The sequence below is a fragment of the Staurois parvus genome, unplaced genomic scaffold (genome assembly GCF_062004578.1).
Source record: "Staurois parvus isolate SC_StPar_1 unplaced genomic scaffold, SC_StPar_1.0 ptg000151l, whole genome shotgun sequence".
Lineage (NCBI taxonomy): Eukaryota > Metazoa > Chordata > Amphibia > Anura > Ranidae > Staurois > Staurois parvus.
The window spans coordinates 10,139,759-10,163,559 of NW_028317947.1; the positions used below are offsets into that span (position 1 = coordinate 10,139,759).

The 23,801-nt window shown below is 41.9% G+C and overlaps 1 protein-coding gene across 2 annotated transcripts; it reads right to left on the minus strand.

Moving 5' to 3' along the window:
• Positions 1–304: 304 nt before the first annotated feature.
• LOC149464443 (keratin, type I cytoskeletal 12-like) lies at positions 305–12,148 on the minus strand. 2 transcript variants are annotated; one of them, XM_089674412.1, is made up of 9 exons: positions 11,857–12,148; positions 11,516–11,814; positions 10,285–10,367; positions 6,339–6,495; positions 4,699–4,860; positions 4,126–4,251; positions 3,822–4,036; positions 3,133–3,278; positions 305–659 (listed from the first exon to the last, which is right to left on the minus strand). In XM_089674412.1, the coding sequence occupies exons 1-9, from the start codon at positions 12,086–12,088 to the stop codon at positions 556–558; spliced, it is 1,524 nt and encodes a 507-aa protein (XP_089530538.1). In that variant the 5' UTR covers positions 12,089–12,148; the 3' UTR covers positions 305–555. The 2 variants fall into 2 exon arrangements, with proteins under 2 accessions (XP_089530538.1, XP_089530537.1); XM_089674411.1 differs by having other exon boundaries at positions 11,516–12,148.
• Positions 12,149–23,801: the final 11,653 nt, after the last annotated feature.

Sequence of the window (23,801 nt, forward strand, 5' to 3'; positions counted from 1 at the left end):
CAGTCCGCCCCTGCTCCTATCCCTCTTGTATTGAACTGTATTGTTGCTGTATTGTCTCCCGTTATATTGTAAAGCGATGAGGAAACTGTTGGCGCTATATAAATCCTGTATAATAATAATATATAATAATAATATGTTATAGAATACAGAGCCACATTTGGAGTTCAGCTTAATCATCTACTTGTTTTTCTAATATTGAACGATCAAACAAAGAGTTCTGTCGCATTAGTTTAAAATGTTAACAGCTATGTTCATTGTAGTACTAAAAAAATGCAATCCTTTCTCAAAGGAGGAAGACCATGTATTACTTGCATTGGAAGAGTTTATTTTGAGTAGCAAAACAAAGCAAAAGATAGAACTCTAAAGTACAATTACTATCGAAAAGAGCAATACAACTGCACTGAGACATGTGTCACCTACAGATTGCTGCATCACAACGATTATGTGGCCACTTCTAGGCAGAATACAGAACACGTAAGAAGTTTTTTTTTTACAGGATTCCATTTTGCTTGAGCAGACACGTCGGGTGAGAATGCTCGTTATTTGAATACACCTCTAATCATCAATGGGCACTTCTCTTTCCTTAATTCTGGTTGCCACAATTTCTCCGTTTTCAATGACTTCCTCGATCTCTTTCACTCTCCTTGTTCGTTTTGTTCCTAAACATAAAGGAGAATAGAGAGATTATTTTTTTTATGTGTTTATAAAACCAGTGTTCTTATACGCAATGGAAGGTCTAACTGCCGGAGGACCCCTGCCCAAAGGAATTTAAAAACCCCTTTAGTGTCAAGATTGCTCCTTGTTTGTCAATTTCATCTTGCCACCTAGATAGTCTTGAGACATTGAGTATGCTGTGGCTGCAAACCAGGTTACAACTACGTTTTTGACTCTACACTGAGCATCCACTATTTTAGTCTCTGCAGACGCATCACCAGGGCTGCTTATAGAAACCACGGGGCCCCATACAGCCAACCTGACAGGGCCCTCCCCCTTACAAAACAAAACAAAAACACACAGTTTACCAGGCTTCAGTTATGAATGAACACAGTGAGTGATTGCTACTGATCAATCATTGTGTTCATTCAGAAAACAAAGGGGCTGGTAACATATTTAGCGGACCCTTCCCCCACTCTTCATCCTCATTTACCCTATTGTGTGCTTGCAGTTGCCGGTGGAAAGGAGAGGAGGGAAGCTGGTAGCACTGTGGAGGTGGGAGCACACGGCGGGGGGGGGGCCTGGGCAGTAGGGGGGAATGTATAGTGCAAAGGGAGGGCAATGGGTGTGGCGGGGGCAATTACAAGAACCGATCCCCTGTAGGGCTCCCTGCAGCAGCTGCCTGCAGGAGGGAGAGGAGAAGAAGCCAGCTTTCAGTTGCTGCAGAGAGAGTCATACAAGGGATTGGTTCAAGTAATTGCCCCCCTGACATGTCAATCACCCTCCCTGCCCACATCTAATTCACCCAGATGCCTGGGCCCCCCTTCTAGCCTGGGCCCCGTACAGCAGGACTGGTGATACTCCCTTATCCACCGCCCTGTGCATCACCACCTCCATCACCAGAGACAGTCCTTCCTCTGACCTTACCATTGCCAGTGCATACATTGCAGAGGGGCCCAGATGATCAGAAGGGGAACAAAGAGATGAATTCTATCCTGATCATTGGTCTTATTATGAGACAAATGCTAGTTGACCCTCTTGTACTTGTACACGGCACAGGCTGTAAACTCACTATGTTCTTCCCCGCTAAATCACTTACATACGAAATGAATAAGCTGCCCTACATTCAGTGCAGTAGTTGGTAATGTATAGGATTTATTTATCCAAGTCAGTATTAAAGTGCTACTAAACTTACAACAGTAATATCTGTTTGTATGTGCAATAAAGCATGCTAGTTATACTCACTGTGGAATCTAAGGGGTTATTCTTCCACATTATGTAAAAAGGATCCTGTCCTCTCTGATCCTCCCCTTCTTCCAGTGTCTCCTAAATGTCCCCTGATAGAACAGAGGCTTGGGGGCAAGCTGCACATGCTCAGTTTGGTGTGCATTGCAAGATAGTTTTTTTTTTCTTTGGAGAGTGCATGTGATCAGCACAGGGCCAATCAGCACTGTGCAGACAGAGGTCAGGTGTCCTGCATCCTCCTACAGGAGAATGAAAACTCCTCCTACAAGCTGTAACCAGTGCTCTGCTGCAGTCACAAGACTGCTCTAATTGCTGATGAGAAAAGGTATTTAGCAGTTTATATTTACTAAAATAATTGCATTTCCATGTTCTGTGTACTGTGGGAGACCAGATATAGTGAATGCAGGGTCCTGGGTTTATACAGTGAATGCAGGGTCCTGGGTTTATGTAGTGAATGCGGGGTCCTGGGTTTATACAGTGAATGCAGGGTGCTGGGTCTATACAGTGAATGCAGGGTCCTGGGTTTATATAGTGAATGCAGGGTGCTGGGTCTATACAGTGAATGCAGGATCCTGGGTTTAGTAACACTTTAAGAACTGTTATTTTTAAAATCCAGCTATAAAATGCAAACCTGTCCTGAAATAGAATCCAAAAATGCGATTATATTTACTTGCATGCATTAGCCTAGTAATTGTCAACCAGGGTACCATGGAACCTTAAGGATCCTTCAAAGGTTTTTGGGGATCCTTGTGCTGTGGCTGACTGAACTCCTATTTGATGGTGTCTGTACAGTTTTGGGGTCAATGCCACTTGGCAGAGCTATTATGACCACCACCATAAGGGGGGCATTCCTCCCTCTGGCCAACAATGTATTTTCTAGTGATTCCTAATGAATTGGAATTGGCTTTGGCTGGGTTTTCCAAGAGTTCCGCTGAGACAAAAAGGGTGAGAAAGGCTGCAATAGACCATAGTAAACATAACATGGAAGTAGCTTAATATTTGGCTGTGTTGATCTAGAGTAATTAAAACAAAACTTCCCCCTATTAAAATACCTAAGCATAACTGGGTCAATTACAATGAAAAAGGCTGATTTGGTTGCAGGCATCACTCCAAAACCTGCCATTTCTATACATGGCCCAATTATATTTCTATTTTTAATGATTAAAATAGTTGTTCTGTTGTTTAGAAGGGCTTATAAATTAAACATTTTAGATGACCATGAAATATAATCACCTTGAGATCCTGAAGTACTTCCACCTTTCACTCCACCTGATCCTGCACCGGATGCTGATCCTGCCCCGGATGCTGATCCTGCCCCGGATGCTGATCCTGCCCCGGATGCTGATCCTGCCCCGGATGCTGATCCTTGTCCAGTGCCACTGCAATTATTAAAAGAAAATATTATGTTAGTTTTTCAAAAACAACTGACTATTTGTTCCCAGGGTATTCTATTATGCTGTTCCTTGTTGGTATTGCCATCTATGTTGTAAGGCAGCGTGGGTACCAGGCACTGACCAAGGGACGCTGTACCTTTAGTGTATGGGCACTTATAAAGGAAATTGCAGAATCCAAATAATATCCACACAAAAACAGAACTTATAAATGCCATGCGGGTGTTGTCATTCATGGTTCAAAGTACTGTAATGTGTTGTTACATTTCACTTTTAAGGAGTCTGCAAAAGATGCTTTTTTTTTTGCATTAGGGTACAAGGACTCCATAGACTTCATAGAACAAGATGAAGGTTTATGTTTTTTCTCGTGGATAACAAGACTCAAGTAATATATGGTGCAGTAATTCATGACTTTAGTACTGTCATCCTACTTTTAAATTGTCAATTCTGTCAATGGCATACCAACTCTTTCAGTTTCTGTAGAGGCAACATTCCCGTGATATCACATCCCAATGTACTGAATTTTCTTACCCTTCACCTTCCAGTAGTCTGCGGTACGTCTCAATCTCATTCTCTAGTTTTGTCTTGATGTCTAGCAGATTCTCATACTCTGCAGTCTGGCACTCTATGTCTGCCCTGATCTGTGCCAGTTGCTCCTCAATAGCAATAATCAGAGCCTGGATCTGGGCAATCTTCGCACAGTATTGTCCTTCTGTCTGTGCTAAAGTTTCTTCAAGAGATTTTTTCTGTTCATTAGAAAATAAATGGATTATGGACCTTATATACAGCACAATCACGCTGTCAACCATTATGTGTTAAGCCTTTAATTTTGTACCATGGCTAGTTGTGACTGAAGCTCAATCTCCAGTGCTTGAAGTGACTTCTTCAGATCTGAAATCTCACTCTTGCTGCTCTGTATTTGTTCTACTCCAGATGATATTTCTTTCTTCAAACCTTCGCTCTTGGGGTCAAAAAAAAAAAAATAGCTGTAAGTTGAAGTATGCAAAGATCATACATACGAATATTGCTAAACATTTGTAAGAACCTTTGAATGGTTTATTTATCTTAAAAGAGACCGTAGTCTCCTGTTAATTTTTCTTTTAAAATACAAAATAGTAGAGATGGTAATATGATATAAAATGGTTTACACCATTGAGAATAGTCCATTAGCTGGCAACACTCACATTCTTCTTGGATCTCTCAGTGGCCTTCTGGGACATATAATACCTTTATAGTATTTTGGTCAGCTTTTGACTTCTAAAACCAGGTGAAAGTACCTGATTAGAAACGTATTTTTTTGAGATACAAGAAGTCCCAATCATCGGATTCTATTAGTGTTAGGTAGCTGTATAATTTTGTAGAGAATTGAAACCTCAATACATATTAATGAAGAGAAAATGTTTCTTACCGACTTCTTGAATTGTTCTTCTGCCTCCTTGCGATTCTTTTCAGCCATGACCTCATATTGCTCTCTGAGATTATTCATCTCCTGTAGAAGGTTATTTCCTGGTGCAGCATTCAGTTCTACATTAACATCCCCAACAGATGTTCCATGGGATCCTTTAACATCCTACAATTTAAAAAAATCCCATTAAAAGATAAAATGCAACAAAAAAATCATCTGCAATACTTATCTTCAATCTGGAGCTGTTCTTCGCAGTACTTCTTTTTGAACACAATACATTCACAGTCTTTTGGGTTGAATGACAGCTAGCATTATTCATCTCACTTTCCCAGAGCCTAGGCTGTTATTGACCCACTCCCACCCTGTGACTAGAAAGTGAACCACAATCAGCACAGTGATGAGCCCATCTCTTTGTCATTCTAATTTTCCCATCTATCAGTATGCTTCATATCAGCACATAAACGTAGTAGATCCTTTTGCTACATTTTTCCCACTCTAAGCTCTGATATGCAGAAATTACAACAGTCTAATACAAAGTCAGATTTGGGTACTTATGTTGCTTGCATTAAAAAAAAAAAAAAAAAAAAATATATATATATATATATATATTCTGAATGAAGATTTGCATTATTTGTGTCTTTTATACCTGCCTTAAGTTCAGTGTTTTTTAGGTTCAGCCAAAATGCCTCTTTGGTTTTGGACGTAGAGAGAAAATTAGAACCCATTTTAAGTGAAAATGGTTTCACTAGCTAGGAAGTGAGCAAAAATCTGCAATGGGGCATTAAAAGCAATAAAAAGCTAACTTGAGTCCTAACCTTCCCCTATTCAACTGTGGGAGGTACAGTATCGCCTCACTTCCCATCTGGTGAAACCATCGTCAACAGAACAGTAATAACCTTAGAGAGTTTCTAGTCCTCCCCTATCATATCCAAAACTAAAAATAGGCGTATTTGTGGTAGGCGTATCCCTTTGAAGATGTGCATGTGCACAAAACGCATTGGGTGGAGCCTTACATGCTGACGTCATACCGCCAAGTTCATGTTTGGAATGGTGGCTATCTTTCAATTCTCCAGCAGGGAGTAATTCTTGGCCAGCGATCCAATCCAAGCTGAAGAGATACCAAGGGATGTCCATTCTGGGCTGCAGTGTCTACATTTTGGTTTCTGGTGCGTGCATATTGGTGGAGGATTGGCACTGAAGATTTGTTACTCTTGTGGATCTTTCACACAGTGTAACACTCAAAGTGTGGACTCCTGGACCGCTTGTCTTCCCCCCCCCCACCTTTTTTGCATTGGGCTTTTTCATGAACTTTATATCTTTATTAATTATTTTTTATTGTAGACAGCACTTTTTTCACTTTGCTGGTTAATTAATTTTGAGTTATTTATGTATATTTAGGTTTAAGTAATTATTTATTGGATTATATTATTTTTGATAATGTGAACATTATAGTCACTTGAGCTTTTGGGATATGTGAATTAATTTTTTTTCCTTTTTGGATATATTCTTTGACACTTAATCTTGATTGCACTTTATATTAGTGCTGCACTATTTGTTTCCTATACAAATAAAACTGTTTTGGCTGGATTCACACCTTAAAACCATGAAACAGAGAGCCTTGATGGGACTTTGTTAGATTTTACCTCCTCATGGTTCTTCTTGAGAAGAGCAATTTCTTCAGTAAGTCCTTCAAACTGAGATTCCAGATCAGACTTGGACATTGTCAAGTCATCCAGGACTTTACGGAGGCCATTAATGTCAGCTTCAACGCTGCGTCGGAGAGCAAGCTCATTCTCATACCTGGCAAGGTAAATAAAGAGATGTATGGATTGTCTCAAAATGTTCAGATATAATTTTTGGTTTTGGTCTGGAATTTGTTTTCAATAATTTTTTATTGAGGGTTTATAATGCCATCACAGAATAAACAATTTTGTAACATTTACGGTAAATTGAATAGTCCATCACCAAGAGATGAAAACATGCAACCATAAATCTCCTTACAATCTGTACAGCCCAGTTGTGTAGATAGCTTTAAAACATAAGAACGTAGCTTTACCTAGTAGTGGTTGAGTTTGATAAACAGAAGCTTTTTGTTTGTCAACAGCAAGGTGTGTTGGAAAATGGTAATATGGTGGAATATAAGGTTGTGTCTAGCTCTGCTTGTCCCTCCATAATGTGTTACTTAGTGTATGATTTTAGCTCACAGAGCTAGAGCAGAGGCCATAATAAGGGAGATTATTTTTAGTGATGCAGTGAGCAACAGGTTAAAAGAATAGTCAAAGTGGGAAAAGGTAGAATAAAAGAAGATGTAGTACTGTAGGGGCCAGTCTTGGGAATAATCCACTGCAAAGGGCCAATAGGGACCAGTCAAAGTCCTTAGGGAGGTAATGTTCTACCCTTGGTCAAGAATTTTAATGACCAAGATGGCAAGATTTGCTGTCATGTAGGGAACATCTAGAGATGTTAATTGTGCTTAAGCATTGCCCTAAACAATTACCTTGAATCCTGAAAAAAGAAGAACATTCCCTGGTGTGTGGTTGTGTCTAGGCACTTCTGTTTTCTAGCATAATAGCTGTACATATATCTGCAGTTTAAAGTAATCTAAAGCTGGCTATACAGTACAATAGTAGGAATTTGGATTGTAAATTTTAATTTTTGGAACGTTCGATTGTCGAATGGTTAACAGAGTCAAATCAATAATCAAGCAGGATGAAAAGTTTTTCCTGAACAAAATTCTAACTGTGGATGTGGTGTTGGAGAGAAAAACTCATACATATTGTAATGCACATGTTCTAGGCACAAAAGAATCCTGTTTAATACATCTTGTACAGGGGCGGACTGACAACTCATGGGGCCCCCAGGCAATAGGGGATCATGGGGCCCCTGTGTCCTTGCCCAAACTCAAAAAAGCCTATGAAAAAGGTACCAGGGGCATCTTATGGGGGTCCCTACTGACCCCGGGCCCTTGGGCAGTACCTGAGTTTCCAAATGGTCAGTCCGTCCCTGATCTGGAATTCCATTCAAGTAGCAGGTTTGGACAACATTTTAAGGACTTTCAAATAAAATTAGTTGACTCAATGATGGGAAGATGGAATTCTCCAACAAATTAATTATTAACAATTTCCATAGGAATGTTCAAGCAAATTTGTACTGGTGTATGGATATCCTAAGGCAGTGTGCCAGTGACTGCTAGTGTCATGAGATTTGGTAAAGTCACTGCGGTGGGGTTGTACCTGGGAATCTTTGATTTAAGGAGAAAAAACCCTGCTTATCTACTAATATGGCCACCTCTACACAAAGGCATAATGTTGAAAAATTCATGGCAAGTCAGTAATGGGGAGAAGATAGTTGTCAGAGTAATACTGCTCACTATTCCTTTGTATTCCATGTTACATAGTTATGTAGTTAGTCTGGTTGAAAAAAGACAAAAGTCCATCTAGTTCAACCATAAAATAAAATTAAAAAAAAAAGTTATAATCTTATACACACAGTTGAGCCAGAGGAAGGAAAAATAAAACCACGGCAAAGCATGATCCAATTTGATCCTGCAGGGGAAAAAATTCCTTCCTGATCCCCTGAGAGGCAATCGGATATTCCCTGGATCAACTTTACCTACAAATGTTAGTATCCAGTTATATTCTGCATATCTAGGAAGAATCCAGGCCTTTTTTAAAGCAATCTACTGTGCTGGCCAGAACCAACTCTTGAGGGAGTCTATTGCACATTTTCACAGCTCTTACTGTGAAGAAACCTTTCCGTGTTTGGAGATTAAATCTCTTTTCATAGAGAGTGCCCCCTTGTCCTCTGTGATGATCTCAGGATGAATAACTCTACACCAAGTTCACTATATGAACCACTGATGTATCTATACATGTTGATCATATCCCCCTTATTCTCCTCTTCTCAAGAGAGAATCATTTCAATTCCTTTAAACATTCCTCATAGCTGAGCTCCTCCATGCCTCTTATTAGTTTGGTTGCCCTTCTGGTGTCTTTTTGGGCACAGCTTCCACAATTTAGGTCCTCTTTAACATTAACCAGTTACATTTAAATGAACAAAGTGCTGGTGAATGTGATATGTTTTAAAGCAATCATTTAAAGTTGGCATTCTTAGCTTGTTTTCGGTGTTGTGGGAGGAACATAACACATCAGGTCTACCTTAGGCTGACAGCTGTTGAAAGCCTGTAGGGAGTGTCAAAGATATATTACAGCCAACGGGATCTTTCAGGCGACTTAATCAGCTGGCTCAAAACCACATCCTTATTTTATACTTCTTGGCTGGGGGACTTCTAGCATCATTTAAGCTTTTACTACTCAGCCTTACTGTCTTCAGCTTATACCTTTCAATCATAGAATTACAGATCTTCAAACCATGGGGGCTCAGCATCACATATGGACATTACCTAGGGCAGCCTGCCTAAGACTTCCTACTCCTCCTGACTGACATCCATCAAGATATTTTGATATATCCATAACTCTTCCACATCCTTTGGTTCACTGTCTGGTACAAGGCAGGGCTGAAGATTAACACTCAGGACAGCCTTGGCAGTTAGTAAAGGGACTGTGTTTATTAACAGAGAAGTGCGGGTTTACAAAAACCAAACAATTATACTCACCTAGGTGAATGCAGCATTGGTCCTGCCACCTCTAAGACCAAGAACTGTGTGATCAAAGACCGCTGATCAATCGGTTCTCAGTCTTCAGTGACTAGAGAGCAATGACTGTCAATCACTTGGTTCTGTGCTGTGCCGGTCCAGTGCTTATTGGAGGACCATTCTGTGGAGGGGGCAGAAGCAGCTGGCTCAGGCTCTCAGTGGCATGTTAAAAGGCTGAGCGCACTACCGTTCATGCATCTTGGAGGATCCTGACATTATTGTTGGGATCCCTGTAGAGCCTGGGCCGATTCTGTGATGTTAGTCAACAGTGGGCTTTAGCCTGCTTATGGCTTAATCTGGGTCACAGGAGTGCAGAACTACACTCCTGTGACCCACAGGAGAAGTATGGCCAAAAGAGCTTTGGCTATACTTCTTTAAATTGGTAGACAGAAAGCATCTAGTCAATGGGTTTCCATATGTTTTGAAGAGGGCAATATGTATAATAGCTAGTAATATTCTCATAAGAAGGGAAAGAGTTGGGATGGGAATAAATGGGATACACTTGAGGGAACCTCAGGGTTTATGTAGTGACATCAATACTGTGGTGACAGTAATACAGTGTGTTGTGTCTATGTTGGTGGAGGGTATTAATAGTAACATATAATACTACCAGCAGTATAATACCAACATTACTCAAACACTGCCAGGCTTGTGATAAGGATGCAAGTGAGCAAAGTCTGCAAAGGAAAGTATTACATTATCTAATTTTTCCATATTACATGAAGTAGTAATATCTGAATTCCACTCTTTGGGGGCTCATATCCCCATGTTATCCTCGTTCTGTAGTCCCAAAAAGATCTAATACCCAAAGGATGCCAATTGTCATTTGGCAGAGTCAGTTTAAACTCGTGACCTAGATGTTTTCCTTCTTTTGATCTAAGTAACTGTGCTAACCAATGGCTTGGTCTTTCTGACAGACATTAAAGTCAACTTACTTCAGTTTGAAGTCATCTGCTGCCAGTCTGGCATTGTCAGTCTGCAAGATTATGTGGGTATTGTCGTTGTTGGCTGCAATAATCTGTAAGAAACAAATGAGTACATCAATCACTGTTTTAATTCTAACATCCCTACAAGATTAAAATATTTCTAATCTGCTAAAGTTAACACAATATGAGAATAAAAATGGTTTTCCTATTTTATTTTTGCCACGGTTAGGTTACTTTAAAAAAAATGTTTTAGGAAAAATAAACCAATGGAAATAGACAGAAATATACATATTGGAGAGCTCACATTTCTACATAGGGTAGCTACCACGATTGCTGATTTTACCTAGAATTTTCAGCCCAACTTATTCAACTCTAATAATTTTCAGATCTTGCCATCTAGGTTTGTCACAGCTGGCACCTTGGTGGTCCAATTCCACAAGTAAAGACTTAACGCAAAATACATACCACCACTTTAAACATATAGTTAGCTTTTCCTTAAAGTGTTTGTCAAGTCAACATTTTTTAAAAATTGTATAGGGTGGGGAAGGAATAGAACCACTCTTAGGTCCCTACATCTATTCTGGGCTACATTGGAAAGCTTTCCTCTCACTTAACATTCTGGTGACAACATTTTCACCAGACAAGAAATAAAGGAAAATCTACAAGAATACAGACAAAAATATAATTTTTTCAGAGTAAGGGTAGACCAGAACTATTCTTAGCCTTTAATTGCTGTCTGTAACCCTCTGCAGATTTTTCTTCATGTAATGCCTCTAATGGAGCCTCAGATAGTAGTAAACACTCAACAGGAATTCTAATTTGTTAATTCTAATTTGTTCCCACACTTATCATAACTATGGCTGAACATACATTTTAAAATGTCAAAGTTGAAATTTGAATATAGGTGTCCATTTTAGATTTGCTTTGTGAAAATATTCTTTCTCATATCTATCTTAAATAGGTTTTATGAACCTTTTTAAATGTTTTATAGTCAGGCAAATCATTTGTACAGCATATTTAAAGTGTGCATTTTTAATAAAGCAAAACAACAAATGTATAAAAAGAGAAATTGATTTGCTTAAAAATCTATACAATAAATTCTGCTCTTTTATATAAGTTATTGTATCATTGACATGTTACTGGTATAATCACTGCAAGATCCCTTTAGAAAGGAATAGATTATTTTCAATAAATAAATAATTTTTTTTTATTGTAACCAGTTGAATAACAAACAACTTACTTTACTCTGTAGATCTGCAATGGTGGTAAGGTACTTGGAGTAGTCTTTTCCAGCTTCACCTGAGCTACCACCAGCTCTTTGTTTCTCCAAAAATTCCTTAATCTTTTTCTCAAGATCAGCATTTGCTTCCTCTAGTTGTCGGACTTTGTCCAGGTATGTAGCCAAACGGTCATTAAGGTTCTGCATTGTTTGTTTCTCATTGCCTCCAAAAAAGCTGTCACCTCCTCCAAAGCCAGCTCCAGCACCTCCAAAGCCTGCACCTGCACCTCCAAAGCCTGCATCATAACCACCACCAAAACCTGCTCCTGCTCCACCACCAAAGCCTGCTCCACCACCAAAGCCTGCTCCTGCTCCACCACCAAAGCCTGCTCCTGCTCCACCACCAAAGCCGGCTCCAGCTCCTTGGCCATAAAATGCTCCTCCGCCATGACTAAAACCACCAGCTGCCTGACCAAAATCTCCGCCAAGCCCACCTACTCCACACTGACCGTAACCACCAGCACCTCCACTAAAGCCTCCTGAGACGGAGCCCATGCTCACAGACTTGGAGGATTGTTTAAAAGAGTAAGACATGTTCAAGCAAAAGGTCACCCTATCCAGCGAAAAAAAAGAGCAGCTCCAGTGGAAAGAGTGATATGTGAAGAAATACTATTCTTTATATATAAGATCTAAAGGGTGTGTCGAACCTGAATATTAATGTTTTCTTTTCCTTCAAACAGTACAGTCGCTTGCCAAGAATTGCTACTGTTTATAATTTGGATCAATTATCATTAATCAGCTTGCATCACTCTAGCCGCTGGTCTTCTCTCCCTTATGATGTTTGTCGCGTTGGCATGCTTTTTTGGGTGGAGTAGACCAGAACACCTAATAAAATAAATCATTTACATTTAATGTTCCCTAATATTTTTCTATGAGGACTGTGCTGTATGATGAGACACAACAATACTAGATATGCTTTAACATACATGTTCTTGTTATCTGCTGGGAATTGCAGTTTTAGGTGGACTTACTAAAAAATTGCCACAACAACACAATGGTCACCATGGTGGGTAGAACCCATTACAATGTATGTATACCCAAATACCTAAAGCCAGCATGTAGTTGCACATGATGTTCTACTCATCTCATAAAGTTTAATTATTTGTATATGTCCATAATTGTTAAATTATAGAAGCAAAGTGTATCCACAGGCATTTCCTTTTTGTAGGGTGACCACGTTTAGGCAGCCTGCTGGCACATTCTGCCATAGCTACCGCAGTACAACTGTAATATTCAAGCACCACTGGAGCTCATACATCTACAGGCAGTAGATGTATGAGCTCCAGTACAAAAAGCCTACGGGATGTGCACAATCTTAGGAAAGAAAACAAAAAAATTAAGAAACTTACATTGTTTGCACAAAAACAATGGCAATCTTTTTTGACTTGCAGTACTTTACAACAGTTATTTTTGCAAGGGTTTTGTTCTGCCTGCACTTGTTTAACCACTTCCAGTCCGGACACTTTTACCCCCTTCCTGACCAGGGCAATTTTCAGCTTTCAGCGCTATCACACTTTGAATGACAATTGCGCAGTCATGCAACAGTGTACCCAAATTAATTTTTTTACCATTTTTACCATTTTTTTGAGACAGATAAAGCTTTATTTTGGTGGTATTTATTCACCGCTGGGATTTTTTATTTTTTTTTTCCATGTAAATGAAAAAGTCCAGAAATTTTGAAAAAAAGTGTTTTTTTTAATAACATTTTGCAAATAAATAATATTTCATCATAAATCTTGCCCAAAATTTATTCCGTTATCTTTTTAGTAAAAAAAAAAAAAAAATCCAAAATTAGTTTATAAGCAAAATTATCATTTTGAAACATTTTTTTTTACATTTTTATTTTTTTTTAATATTATTTTTTATTTATTTTATTTTAATTTTTTTACATACTGTCACCCTAGCAGTACAGTGTCACCATGGTAACACTGTACTACTTGTGGGGGGTGATGAAGATTTTTTTTTTTTACACTGATTGCTTTTACACCTATATAGGATGTAAAATCAATAATTTCTCTTTCTCTCTGTCTGCATTCTTGCAGTCATTGAGAAGTATTGAGTGAGCTGTGATTGGTCACAGCTTGTCACATGGTACAAGGCTGTTGTGAATAGCCTTGTACCATGTGACCTCTGTGATCATTCACAGATTTCACACGTAGTAAGCAATGATGTCACAAGTGACATCTTGCTTACTACTTTGCATGTGATCACTGATTGGCCAATCAGTGATCACATGATCGGGACCTCGTACAGAGGTCCCGTCCGACGATCGGTGTTTCACTGTGTCCGGAGGACACAGCGGGCACCGGATCCCAGGGAGTGCGCACAAGCAGGGTGCGGGGAGGCCATTTATAAACGGCCACCTGACCCTGCACTGCCACCCTCCGGCCGTTTATATACAACGGGCGGTCGGGAAGTGGTTAAGTAGCAAGGGAACAGGGGCGGACTGACCATTTGAGCACTCGGGCACTGCCCGAGGGCCCGGGGTCAGTAGGGGGCCCCATGAGATGCCCCTGGTACCTTTTTATAGGCTTTTTTGGGTGTGGGCGAGGACACGGGGGCCCCATGATCCCCTATTACCCGGGGGCCCCATGAGTTGTCAGTCCGCCCCTGCAAGGGAATATACTTTTGTAAGTAATTGACCTATGAATGGTTACTTGCTAGCCATCTTTCAGATGTTGAGTTCTTTTTGTAAATGTTGTCATTGGCTCTATCCTAAAGGGTTAATCCCTTTTCAGGGTCCCCAGTGTGGTTGAAGCAACACAGAGAGAGTAGTGCTTAGTGGCAAGTGGGTTTAGTATGGAGACACCGCTCAAGGGTTTGCACCTCTGTAACCCCCTACATCCCTTTTTGACTCATGCTCACCTCTGCACCCCACCCCCCCCTTGGGCCCATTTTTATCAAAGCTCACATCTACACTGTCCCATAGACCTTTTTCATCAGTGCTTACCTATGCGCTCCTCCACCCCTTTCAACAGTGCTCAAATCTGCACCTCCCCTCGCATCCGTCTTTCATTTATGCTCATCTCTGCAAACCCTTGTAGCACTTTTTCACTAATACCCGCACATCCTTCCCCGTACACCTTCTCTCTAATGATCACCTCTACACCCCTTCCCATACCTCCTGTTCACTAATACTCATCCCCAGGGCGGACTGACCATTTGGAAACTCGGGCACTGCCCGAGGGCCCGGGGTCAGTAGGGCGCCCCATGAGATGCCCCTGGTACCTTTTCCATAGGCTTTTTGGAGTTTGGGCAAGGACACAGGGGCCCCATGATCCCCTATTGCCCGGGGGCCCCATGAGTTGTCAGTCCGCCCCTGCTCATCCCTGTACTCACTGTACCCTTTTTACCATTGCTCACCTTTGCATCCCCCCACCCCTTTTTTTTAGCAATACTCACCTCTGCACCCTCCATGACCCTAGGTTCACACCTATGCAGGTTGCGTTTGAGGTATTTCTGCATTGCGGTTTGCATTGCGTTCTGTGGTTTTTCACTTGCACTTTTGGCGTGTTTTTGCTGCATTTTTAAAAATCTTGCTTTTTTTTTCTTTTACCATTTTTTAAAATTCTTCTTGTTGCTAAGCAAATTTTAAACTCAACGCGTATCAAAAACATGGCAAAAATGCATCAAAAACACATCAAAACTCAATACATGCTTTATTGCAGCTTTTGGTGCATTTTTGCTGCATTTTTAAAAATCTTGCATTTCTTTTCTTTTTTCATTTTTGTAAATTTTTCTTGTTGCTAGGCAGATTTTAAACACAAAACGCATTAAAAACATGGCAAAAACGCATAAAAAATGCATCAAAACTCAAAACATGCTTTTCTGCAGCATTTGGTGCGTTTTTGCTGCATTTTTGTATACATCTTGCGTTTTTTTTCTTTTTTCATTTTTCAAATTTTTTCTTCTTGCTAGGCAGATTTTAAACTCAAGAATCATCAAAAAACATGACAAAAATGCATCAAAACTCAATACATGCTTTTCTGCAGCTTTTGGCACGTTTTTGCTACTTTTTTTATACATCTTGCGTTTTTTTCTTTTTAATTTTTTTAAAATGTTTCTTATTGCTAGGAAGATTTTAAATGCAAATTGCATCAAAAACATGGCAAAACGCACCACAAATGCATCAAAACTCAATACATGCTTTTCTGCAGCTTTTGGTGCATTTTTGCTGCATTTTTGCATACATCTTGCGTTTTTTTTCTTTTATAATTTTTTTTTATTTTTCTTGTTGCTGGGAAGATTTTAAATGCAAAACGCATCAAAAGCATGGCAAAAACGCATAACAAATGCAGCAAAAACGCAATACATGCTTTTCTGCAGCGTTTCCACTGAAGTCTATAGAACCAAAAAAAATGCAACGTTTTGCGTTCAAAAAAGTCCCTGACCCTTTCCAAAAAAACGCACTCTGTGAAAATGTGGAGATGTGAACCTGTCCCATAGGAAATCATGTTCAGTAGACTGTAAAATGCATCAAAAATGCATCAAAACTCAATACATGATTTTCTGCAGCTTTTGGTGCGTTTTTGCTGCATTTTTGTATACATACTGAGGAAATCATGTTAAATGGACTGTACTGCATTTCTGCAAAACACTGCAGAAAACGCTTAGGTGTGAACCTAGGGGGAACCTCTTTTTTTTACCAATCCTAACCTCTGCACCCCCACTTTCACCAATGCTCACTGCTGCAACCCCCTGTACCACTAGTACACCCAGGGGTGGACTGACAACTCATGGGGCCCCCGGGCAATAGGGGATCATGGGGCCCCTGTGTCCTTGCCCAAACTCAAAAAACTTATGAAAAAGGTACCAGGGGCATCTCATGGGGCCCCCTACTGACCCTGGGCCCTCGGGCAGTGCCCGAGTTTCCAAATGGTCAGTCCGCCCCTGAGTACACCAATATATGATGAATAGGGAATCCGCGCAATGTTGGGTGTTACAAGTTGTGTGCAGGGGTGGACTGATCATTCGGGCTCTCGGGTACTGCCCGAGGGCCCGGGGTCAGCAGGGGGCCCCATGAGATGTCCCTGGTACTTTTCATAGGCTTTTTTGGATGTGGTTTGAGTGTGGGTGAGGACACAGGGGCCTCATGGTCCCCTATTGCTCGGGGGCCCCATGAGTTGTCAGTCCGCCCCTGGTTGTGTGTATATATATGAAAGAGTTGGCTACTGAACACCTACCACCACCCAAAATGGTGTGTGAAATCCAAATAAATAAATAAATTGGTGTAGCACTACCTAATTAATAACATGAAGGTGAAAAATAGATATAAAAATGAAGGGTGTGAATAAAAGTAAAGGTGGTGACCGATCACTGAGGGTGCAGAGATAAGTATTAATGAAAAAAAGACACAGGGAAAGTGTGCAGAGGTGAGTATTGGTGCAATTGAGTATTGGTGCAAAAAATAAATGGGTGTAGCGTTACCTAATTAATAATATGAAGGTGAAAAATAGATATAAAAATAAAAGGTGTGAATAAACGTAAAGGTGGTGATCGATCTATAGTGCACCTCCCCCTCTACCTAGTGCGGGTGTAATAGAATTGCTGTGAGATGAATATGCATCTTATGTGATATGCAAAAAAAGAAAATTGCTAAATCTGCTACAATACACCTCCATCCTCAAAACTCAATACAATTAAATGAGCATATACCATGTGACCGTAAATGTGATAAATCCTTTAATTAGTACAGAAACAGTCCACTGGACTAAAAAGCCCCTTCCATTTGTGAGAGTTCCGGTCCGTGAACATGAATAGTGCTGCTGTGACCATGCCCTTATTTAATAATAATTATTATACAGTACTTATATAGCGCCAAAGGGTATGCTCAGCGCTGTACAGTAGCAAGGGGGACAGAACATGAGACAAGATGGTAACAATACAATATACGAGGGGTTCGAGGGCTCTGCTCTTTCGAGCTAACAATCTAGGAGGGAGGGGAAGGTGGTACAGGAGGAGATGGCTGTGGGGGATGGAGTAGCGGGAGGAGTGGAGGAGGTTAGTTGTTAGGTGAGGTCAGGTGTTAGGTGAGGTTGGGGTAGGCTTCCCTGAAGAGAAGGGTTTTCAGGGTGCGCCTGAAGGTAAGGAGGGTAGGCAACAGTCTGATAATCCAATCAGGGGTAGGGAGTTCCAGAGGATGGGGGAAATCCTGGAGAAGTCCTGCAATCAAGCGTGGGAGGAGGAGACCAGGGAGCTAGAGAGTAGGAGGTCCTGTGAGGAGCGGAGGGCACGGGTAGGGTAGTATTTGGGTATCAGGTCAGTTATGTAGATTGGGGCGGCATTGTGAATGGCCTTGTAGGTCAGAGTTAGCAGTTTGAATTTGATGCGTTGGGCAATCGGGAGCCAATGAAGGGATTGGCAGAGGGGGGAGGCAGATGTGGAGCGGTTGGTGAGGTGGATGAGTCTAGCCGCTGAGTTTAGGATCGACTGGAGTGGGGATAGCGCTCGTTTGGGTAGGCCAGTGAGAAGGGAATTGCAATAGTCCAGGCGTGAGATGATGAGGGAGTGTACGAGTTGTTTGGTGGTGTCTGGGGTGAGGAATGTGCGTATCTTGGAGATGTTGCGGAGGTGGAGCCTGCAAGATCTAGATAGCAGTTGGATGTGGGGTAGGAAGGAGAGGTGGGAGTCCAGGGTGACACCCAGGACTTTGGCGTGTGGGGTTGGAGAGATGGTGGCGTTGTTAGTAGTGATGGAGAGGATGGGGGGCACGGGGTGGGGGGAAGACCAGGAGCTCACTGTATTCACACGTGCTCCCCCTGTAGCCACGGCACTCACCACAACTCCTTGATTGCTTGGTAAGCAGGTCAAACGCGCACTGGTTCCAATGCCTGGCTAACGGTGTCCTTCTTATCCCTGGTGGCCAATGTGGCTTATACCGACTCTCCTCCTCCAAAGAATTGTGACCCTCTTAATCGGGGAAATCCAAACCAGCATGTGTATATCATGGACATTTATTTTTTTACTATCTGCACACGTTCCCTGAGCCCCTTTTTCATTAATACTCATCTCTGCACCCTCAATGTGCCATTTTCATCAATGCTCGCCACTGAACTCCCCCACCCCTCTTTCACCTTTCCCCCAGCATTCCTCATCTCTGCACCCTTCAACCTCTGCAAGCCCCTGTATTGCTTTTTCACTAATACTCAACTCTGCACCCCTCCATGTACCCCCTTTTTTTATACAAATACTCCTCTCTTCTGGATGTGCACCAATGCATAAATTGGCTTCGAAACAGAACAGTGCATGCTTCCTGGTGGTGGTTACCAAGTGTGTAAGGGTTAACTACAGCATTAACCTGCCTCAGTGACTTCCACGTTCAGTCTGCTGGTGCGTAGACCACTGTCCCACAAGCAGAGACTGAGAGCGTTCTCATCACATTCTGATGGCAATAGTGGGATCTGAGACTACTATCGTCACATTCTCCCCTCTCTGTTGCTGCCAGAGGATTCCAGTTTCAGTGGTGTGATGCTTCGTCCTTGGGCTTGGATCCCTCCAGTTTATTGGGGTCCTCTATTGCACCATGTTTTCTCTGGACCTTCCCTTCTTATTCTTGGATGGAAAGTCATCATCTTGTTTGGAGATAGTCCACCATATTGTGTTACACTTTTCTTCGCCAAAGGCTCATCTCCTCTACAATCCCAGCCTGAGGCCTGTTATCCAAAATAAAGTAATGTCCAGTCGAGTTGCATTTTAAAGGCTTTACTGCACAACTCAATAGGAGTTTAGTACATTTCTTGTAAACACAGTTCCTTAACAGCATGACATCCAATCATATAACTCATTGAGTAGAAGTTTAAAGCACATTCCTATTGCAAAAAATTCTGAACAGCAGTTCCTAACGTGCAGAACACTCAAGTAAGTCCCGGCCATCTGCCCAAATGTTAATCTCTTTGCTCAGATGTTTCGCACTCAGGTTGTACCTTCCCCTCACACAAAGGGAGATACATATGTAGGCCCTGAGGCCATCCTAAACCAAGTCAAAGGACCCACTTGATGAAGATCGGGGTGGCAAGGTTTCTCTTTCTGTCCTAAATGTGTCTTCTTCTGGATACCCTGGTGGTTCAGCTTGCAGAGGACTCTCTGGGGTGTATTTACTAAAGCTGGAGAGTCCAAAATCAGACTCCCTTCTGCATAGAAACCAATCAGCTTCTAACCTCAGCTTGTTCAATGAAGCTTTGGCAATGAAACCTGGAAGCTGATTGGTTTCTATGCAGAAGGGAGTGTGATTTTGGACTCTCCAGCTTTAGTAAATAAACCCCTCTGTGTCACTGTCAATACACAGGCCACACCATGCTTGTAGGCAGGTGCAGTCTCCTTTGACCACTGCAGGTGGTGCTCAACTGCAGAGGAAGTCAGGAGGAACCTGTTTGTCTATAGTTTCCTGGGGGCGATCCAGTTTGATGTTGCTGCCCCATGTGACCCTAGGGGCCACCTTGGGTAAGGCAGAGTCTATTTAAGACCCTGGCTCCTGGGCTTGGCATGCATTTTGAGAGTGGACAGTGCAGGGAAAGGTTATCTGTCTGTCAGGGAAAGTGAGTAGCAGTAGGGAAAGGTTCTGGATAAATAGGGAAAGGATAGGGGCACGCTATTCTCTCCAGGAATCCCAATAGGGCACAGACCAGTCAGTCCAAATTCCACCCTAAGGGACAGATGCTGTCAGCATACTGGACCTGCTCTGCATTACTCTTCTGAACTGTGATTGTTCCCAGTTGGGTGCATTACCCTTGGCAGTTTGTGTTTTTGGGCCATTACTTCAATACAAGTTCTATTATTTGCATTGGACCCTGTGTGTTTACTGCTGCCTCACCACTCTGCGCCCACCCACATGCTTGTCAGGGGTGTTCTGTTTCCATACACCTTCTCCCTTAGGCTCCACTCACAGTTGGCATATAAAGATATTATAATTAAAGGTCAATAACAGGGGCGGACTGACAACTCATGGGGCCCCCGGGCAATAGGGGATCATGGGGGCCCTCTGTCCTTGCCCAAACTCAAAAAAGCCTATGAAAAAGGTACCAGGGGCATCTCATGGGGCCCTCTACTGACCCCGGGCCCTCGGGCAGTGCCCGAGTTTCCAAATGGTCAGTCCGCCCCTGGTCACTAACATCTGCCAGCAAGCTCTTCACCACAGCTACACTGGACATCACATAGTGATTCCCTGCTTGACTCTCTGTTATTATAGAGTCTTATACAGCCATATGGTACCCTGGTTGGGTCACAGACACATTGATAGGAAGAGTTCATGTTTATGCAGCTTTTATACTTTTGTGCAGATTTAATTATTCTGAAGTGTATGCATGTTCTGTTTTGCCATCCTAAATCTGTTTCTATTTTGCATTATTGCTTATAACTTCGCACCTGTTTAAGCTGCAAGTTACAGTTACTCTCTGTTCATTGGGCCAGTTACTCATTTTGTCAAACTGTCATTACAGCCCCTTTGTAAATCAATGCCCCCACTATGGTGGTCTGCAAAAGGCTACACAGGAAGGAGCAAAGGACTGCAACAAAATTGATTTTTAGAACGACCCTGTCTGGAAGACAGTGCAGTTGGTAGGCTGGTAGGAGCATCAGCAGCCCTATCCCTGTGCATACAGTGTACAAAATAATTACAACTTGATCAGCAAAACTAGATTCTTAAATATTTTTTTTCACTTTTTAATCTACAAACATCAAAAGACTATAGTTTTGCATTTAAATCAGATCTCTTTTAGCTAACTGGTAAACCTAAGTACCTGTAGGAACTTTTGTAGGCACTTGTAAATTGCTCTTCTCATGAACATGTTTTGCTGTTTATAATTTTATGACCTCCTTACATCCTTTCTCCTTACTGTGGTTTTTTATACACCCATGAAAAGTCTGCAGCTGCCTAGAACAGTCTTTCTCAACCTTTTTACCCCAAGAGGAGCTCCTAACATAATTTTCAGGTCTTAGGCAACCCTTACTAAAATCAATTCCTCTGGGGGCAATTGGAAAAATGCAGACACTGGTAATCAGAAGAATAAAACATGGTTTTGGTCAGAATGCCATCCTTACAGACAGCTAAAATGATTATTGGTGGCATGTTGCTTCCTTTGCCAAGTGGCTTTGCCCTTGGAACTATGAGGGCAACATTAAATGGGAGGTCAACCAGCCTATCACGTACCTGGTGTTAGAGGCCAATGGAGAGAGGGTTTCCCTTGCAGCTGAGTTCCAGACTCCCCTGGATATGGGACAGAAGGAGTCAGGCTCAAAGTAGCACGGGTTGCCTGTAGGAGTGCTTGTCAGAGGTATACCCAGGAGCACAGCTATTGCACTGGAATGGTGTCTTCAGACAGGTGGCACCCGTGAGAGGTATGCAGGCCTTCAGGGTAGCAGAGGACCACAGAGTAGTCGGTTTAAAGCCAAGGTCAGATGCCGGGTGGTGATTAGAGCAGACGTAGTCAATAGGATAGCCAGGGTCATACACAGGAGAGCTAGTGCGAACATCTATTAACCAAGCCAGGGTCAGATCAGGAGAGCAGGTGAGAATATCCGTTAGCCAAGTCAGGGTCAGATCAGGAGTCAGACAGAGAAGACAGGTCCAGGAACAAGCCAAATCAGTAACAGGAGATCACAGTAGTAAGGGAACACAGACAAAGATACTTTGGAGCCAGATATCAACCAGCAATTGGAGGGAGTGATGGGCTTCCCTATAAAGGCCATCTGGCACCAAACTGGGCTAATGCGTGCATAACTATGCGCCAGTGCACATGCATGTTCTGGCTCAGGTCCGTGCGCCAGCGTGCATTTCTGCAAGGTACTGGCAGGAATGCCGGGTCTCCAAGTACCTCTGCTGTGGACAGAGCCCTGACACAGCCGCATTTCAAGGAACCTCTGGAGGAACCCTAGTTGAGAATGGCTGGTCTAGAGTGACTGAAGTCTTTTCATTATTGTTATTATTATTATACAGGATTTATATAGCGCCAACAGTTTGCGCAGCGCTTTACAAAATGAAGGTAGACATTACAGTTACAATACAATTTGGTACAAGAGGAAACAGAGGGTCCTGCTCGTTAGAGCTTACAATCGGAGAGGGAGGGTCAAGTGGTACAAAAGGTAATAGCTGTGCGGGATGAGTTGATTGAGAAGTAAAAAAGCAGTGTATTCATTAGAATCAGCATAAGCTTCGTTAAGGGTTTTCAGGGATCATCTAAAGGTGGATAGATTAGGAGCTAGTTGGACAGATTGGCTTTCATAAATCAGAGTTTCACTCTGGAGGGTTGTGATATAGTAATGTAACCATTGAAGTAATTGTGAAAGGCTACAAGCAATATACACCCTGTTCCAAATTATTATGCAAATTCTATTTAAGTGTCACAAAGATTAAATATTTTGTTTTTCAGTTTAACTCATGGATGGCATTGTGTGTCAGGGCTCTTTTGATCACTGAAACAATCTCGGACACCTGTGATAATTAGATTGGCCGGTGAGCCCAATTTAAGGAAAAAGTACTAAAGGACGGTGTTCCACATTATTAAGCAGAGCACCATTTTCAAGCAATATGGGGAAGAAAAAGGATCTCTCTGCTGCCAAAAAGAGTGAAATAGTTCAATGCCTTGGACGAGGTATGAAAACATTAGATATTTCACGAAAACGTAAGCGTGATCATCGCACTATTAAGAGATTTGTGGCTGATTCAGAGCACAGACGGGTTCGTGCAGATATAGGCACATTGAGGAAGATTTCTTCCAGATCCATGCATCGGATCAAGAGAGCAGCTGCTAAAATACCATTACATAGCAGCAAACAGATATATGAAGCTGCTGGTGCCTCTGACATCAAGGAGTAGAGTCCTCCAGAGTCTTGCAACTGTGCATAAACCTTCTATTCGGCCACCACTAACCAATGCTCACAAGCAGAAACGGCTGCATTGGGCAGAAAAATACATGAAGACTAATTTTTAAACAGTCCTGTTCACTGATGAGTGCCGTGCAACCCTGGATGGTCCAGATGGATGGAGTAGTGGATGGTTGGTGGACGGCCACCCTGTTCCAACAAGGCTGCAACGTCAGCAAGGCGGTGGTGGAATCATGGGAATATAGCTGGTTGGCCCCTTTAGGTGTAAAGGTGTTTTGGACCGGAATCATGGGAATAGAGCTGGTTGGCCCCTGAAGGTGTAAAGATGACCTCTGCAAAGTATGTGGAGTTTATGACTGACCACTTTCTTCTCTGGTACAGAAGGAAGAACTATGCTTTCCGTAATAAAATCATCTTCATGCATGACAAT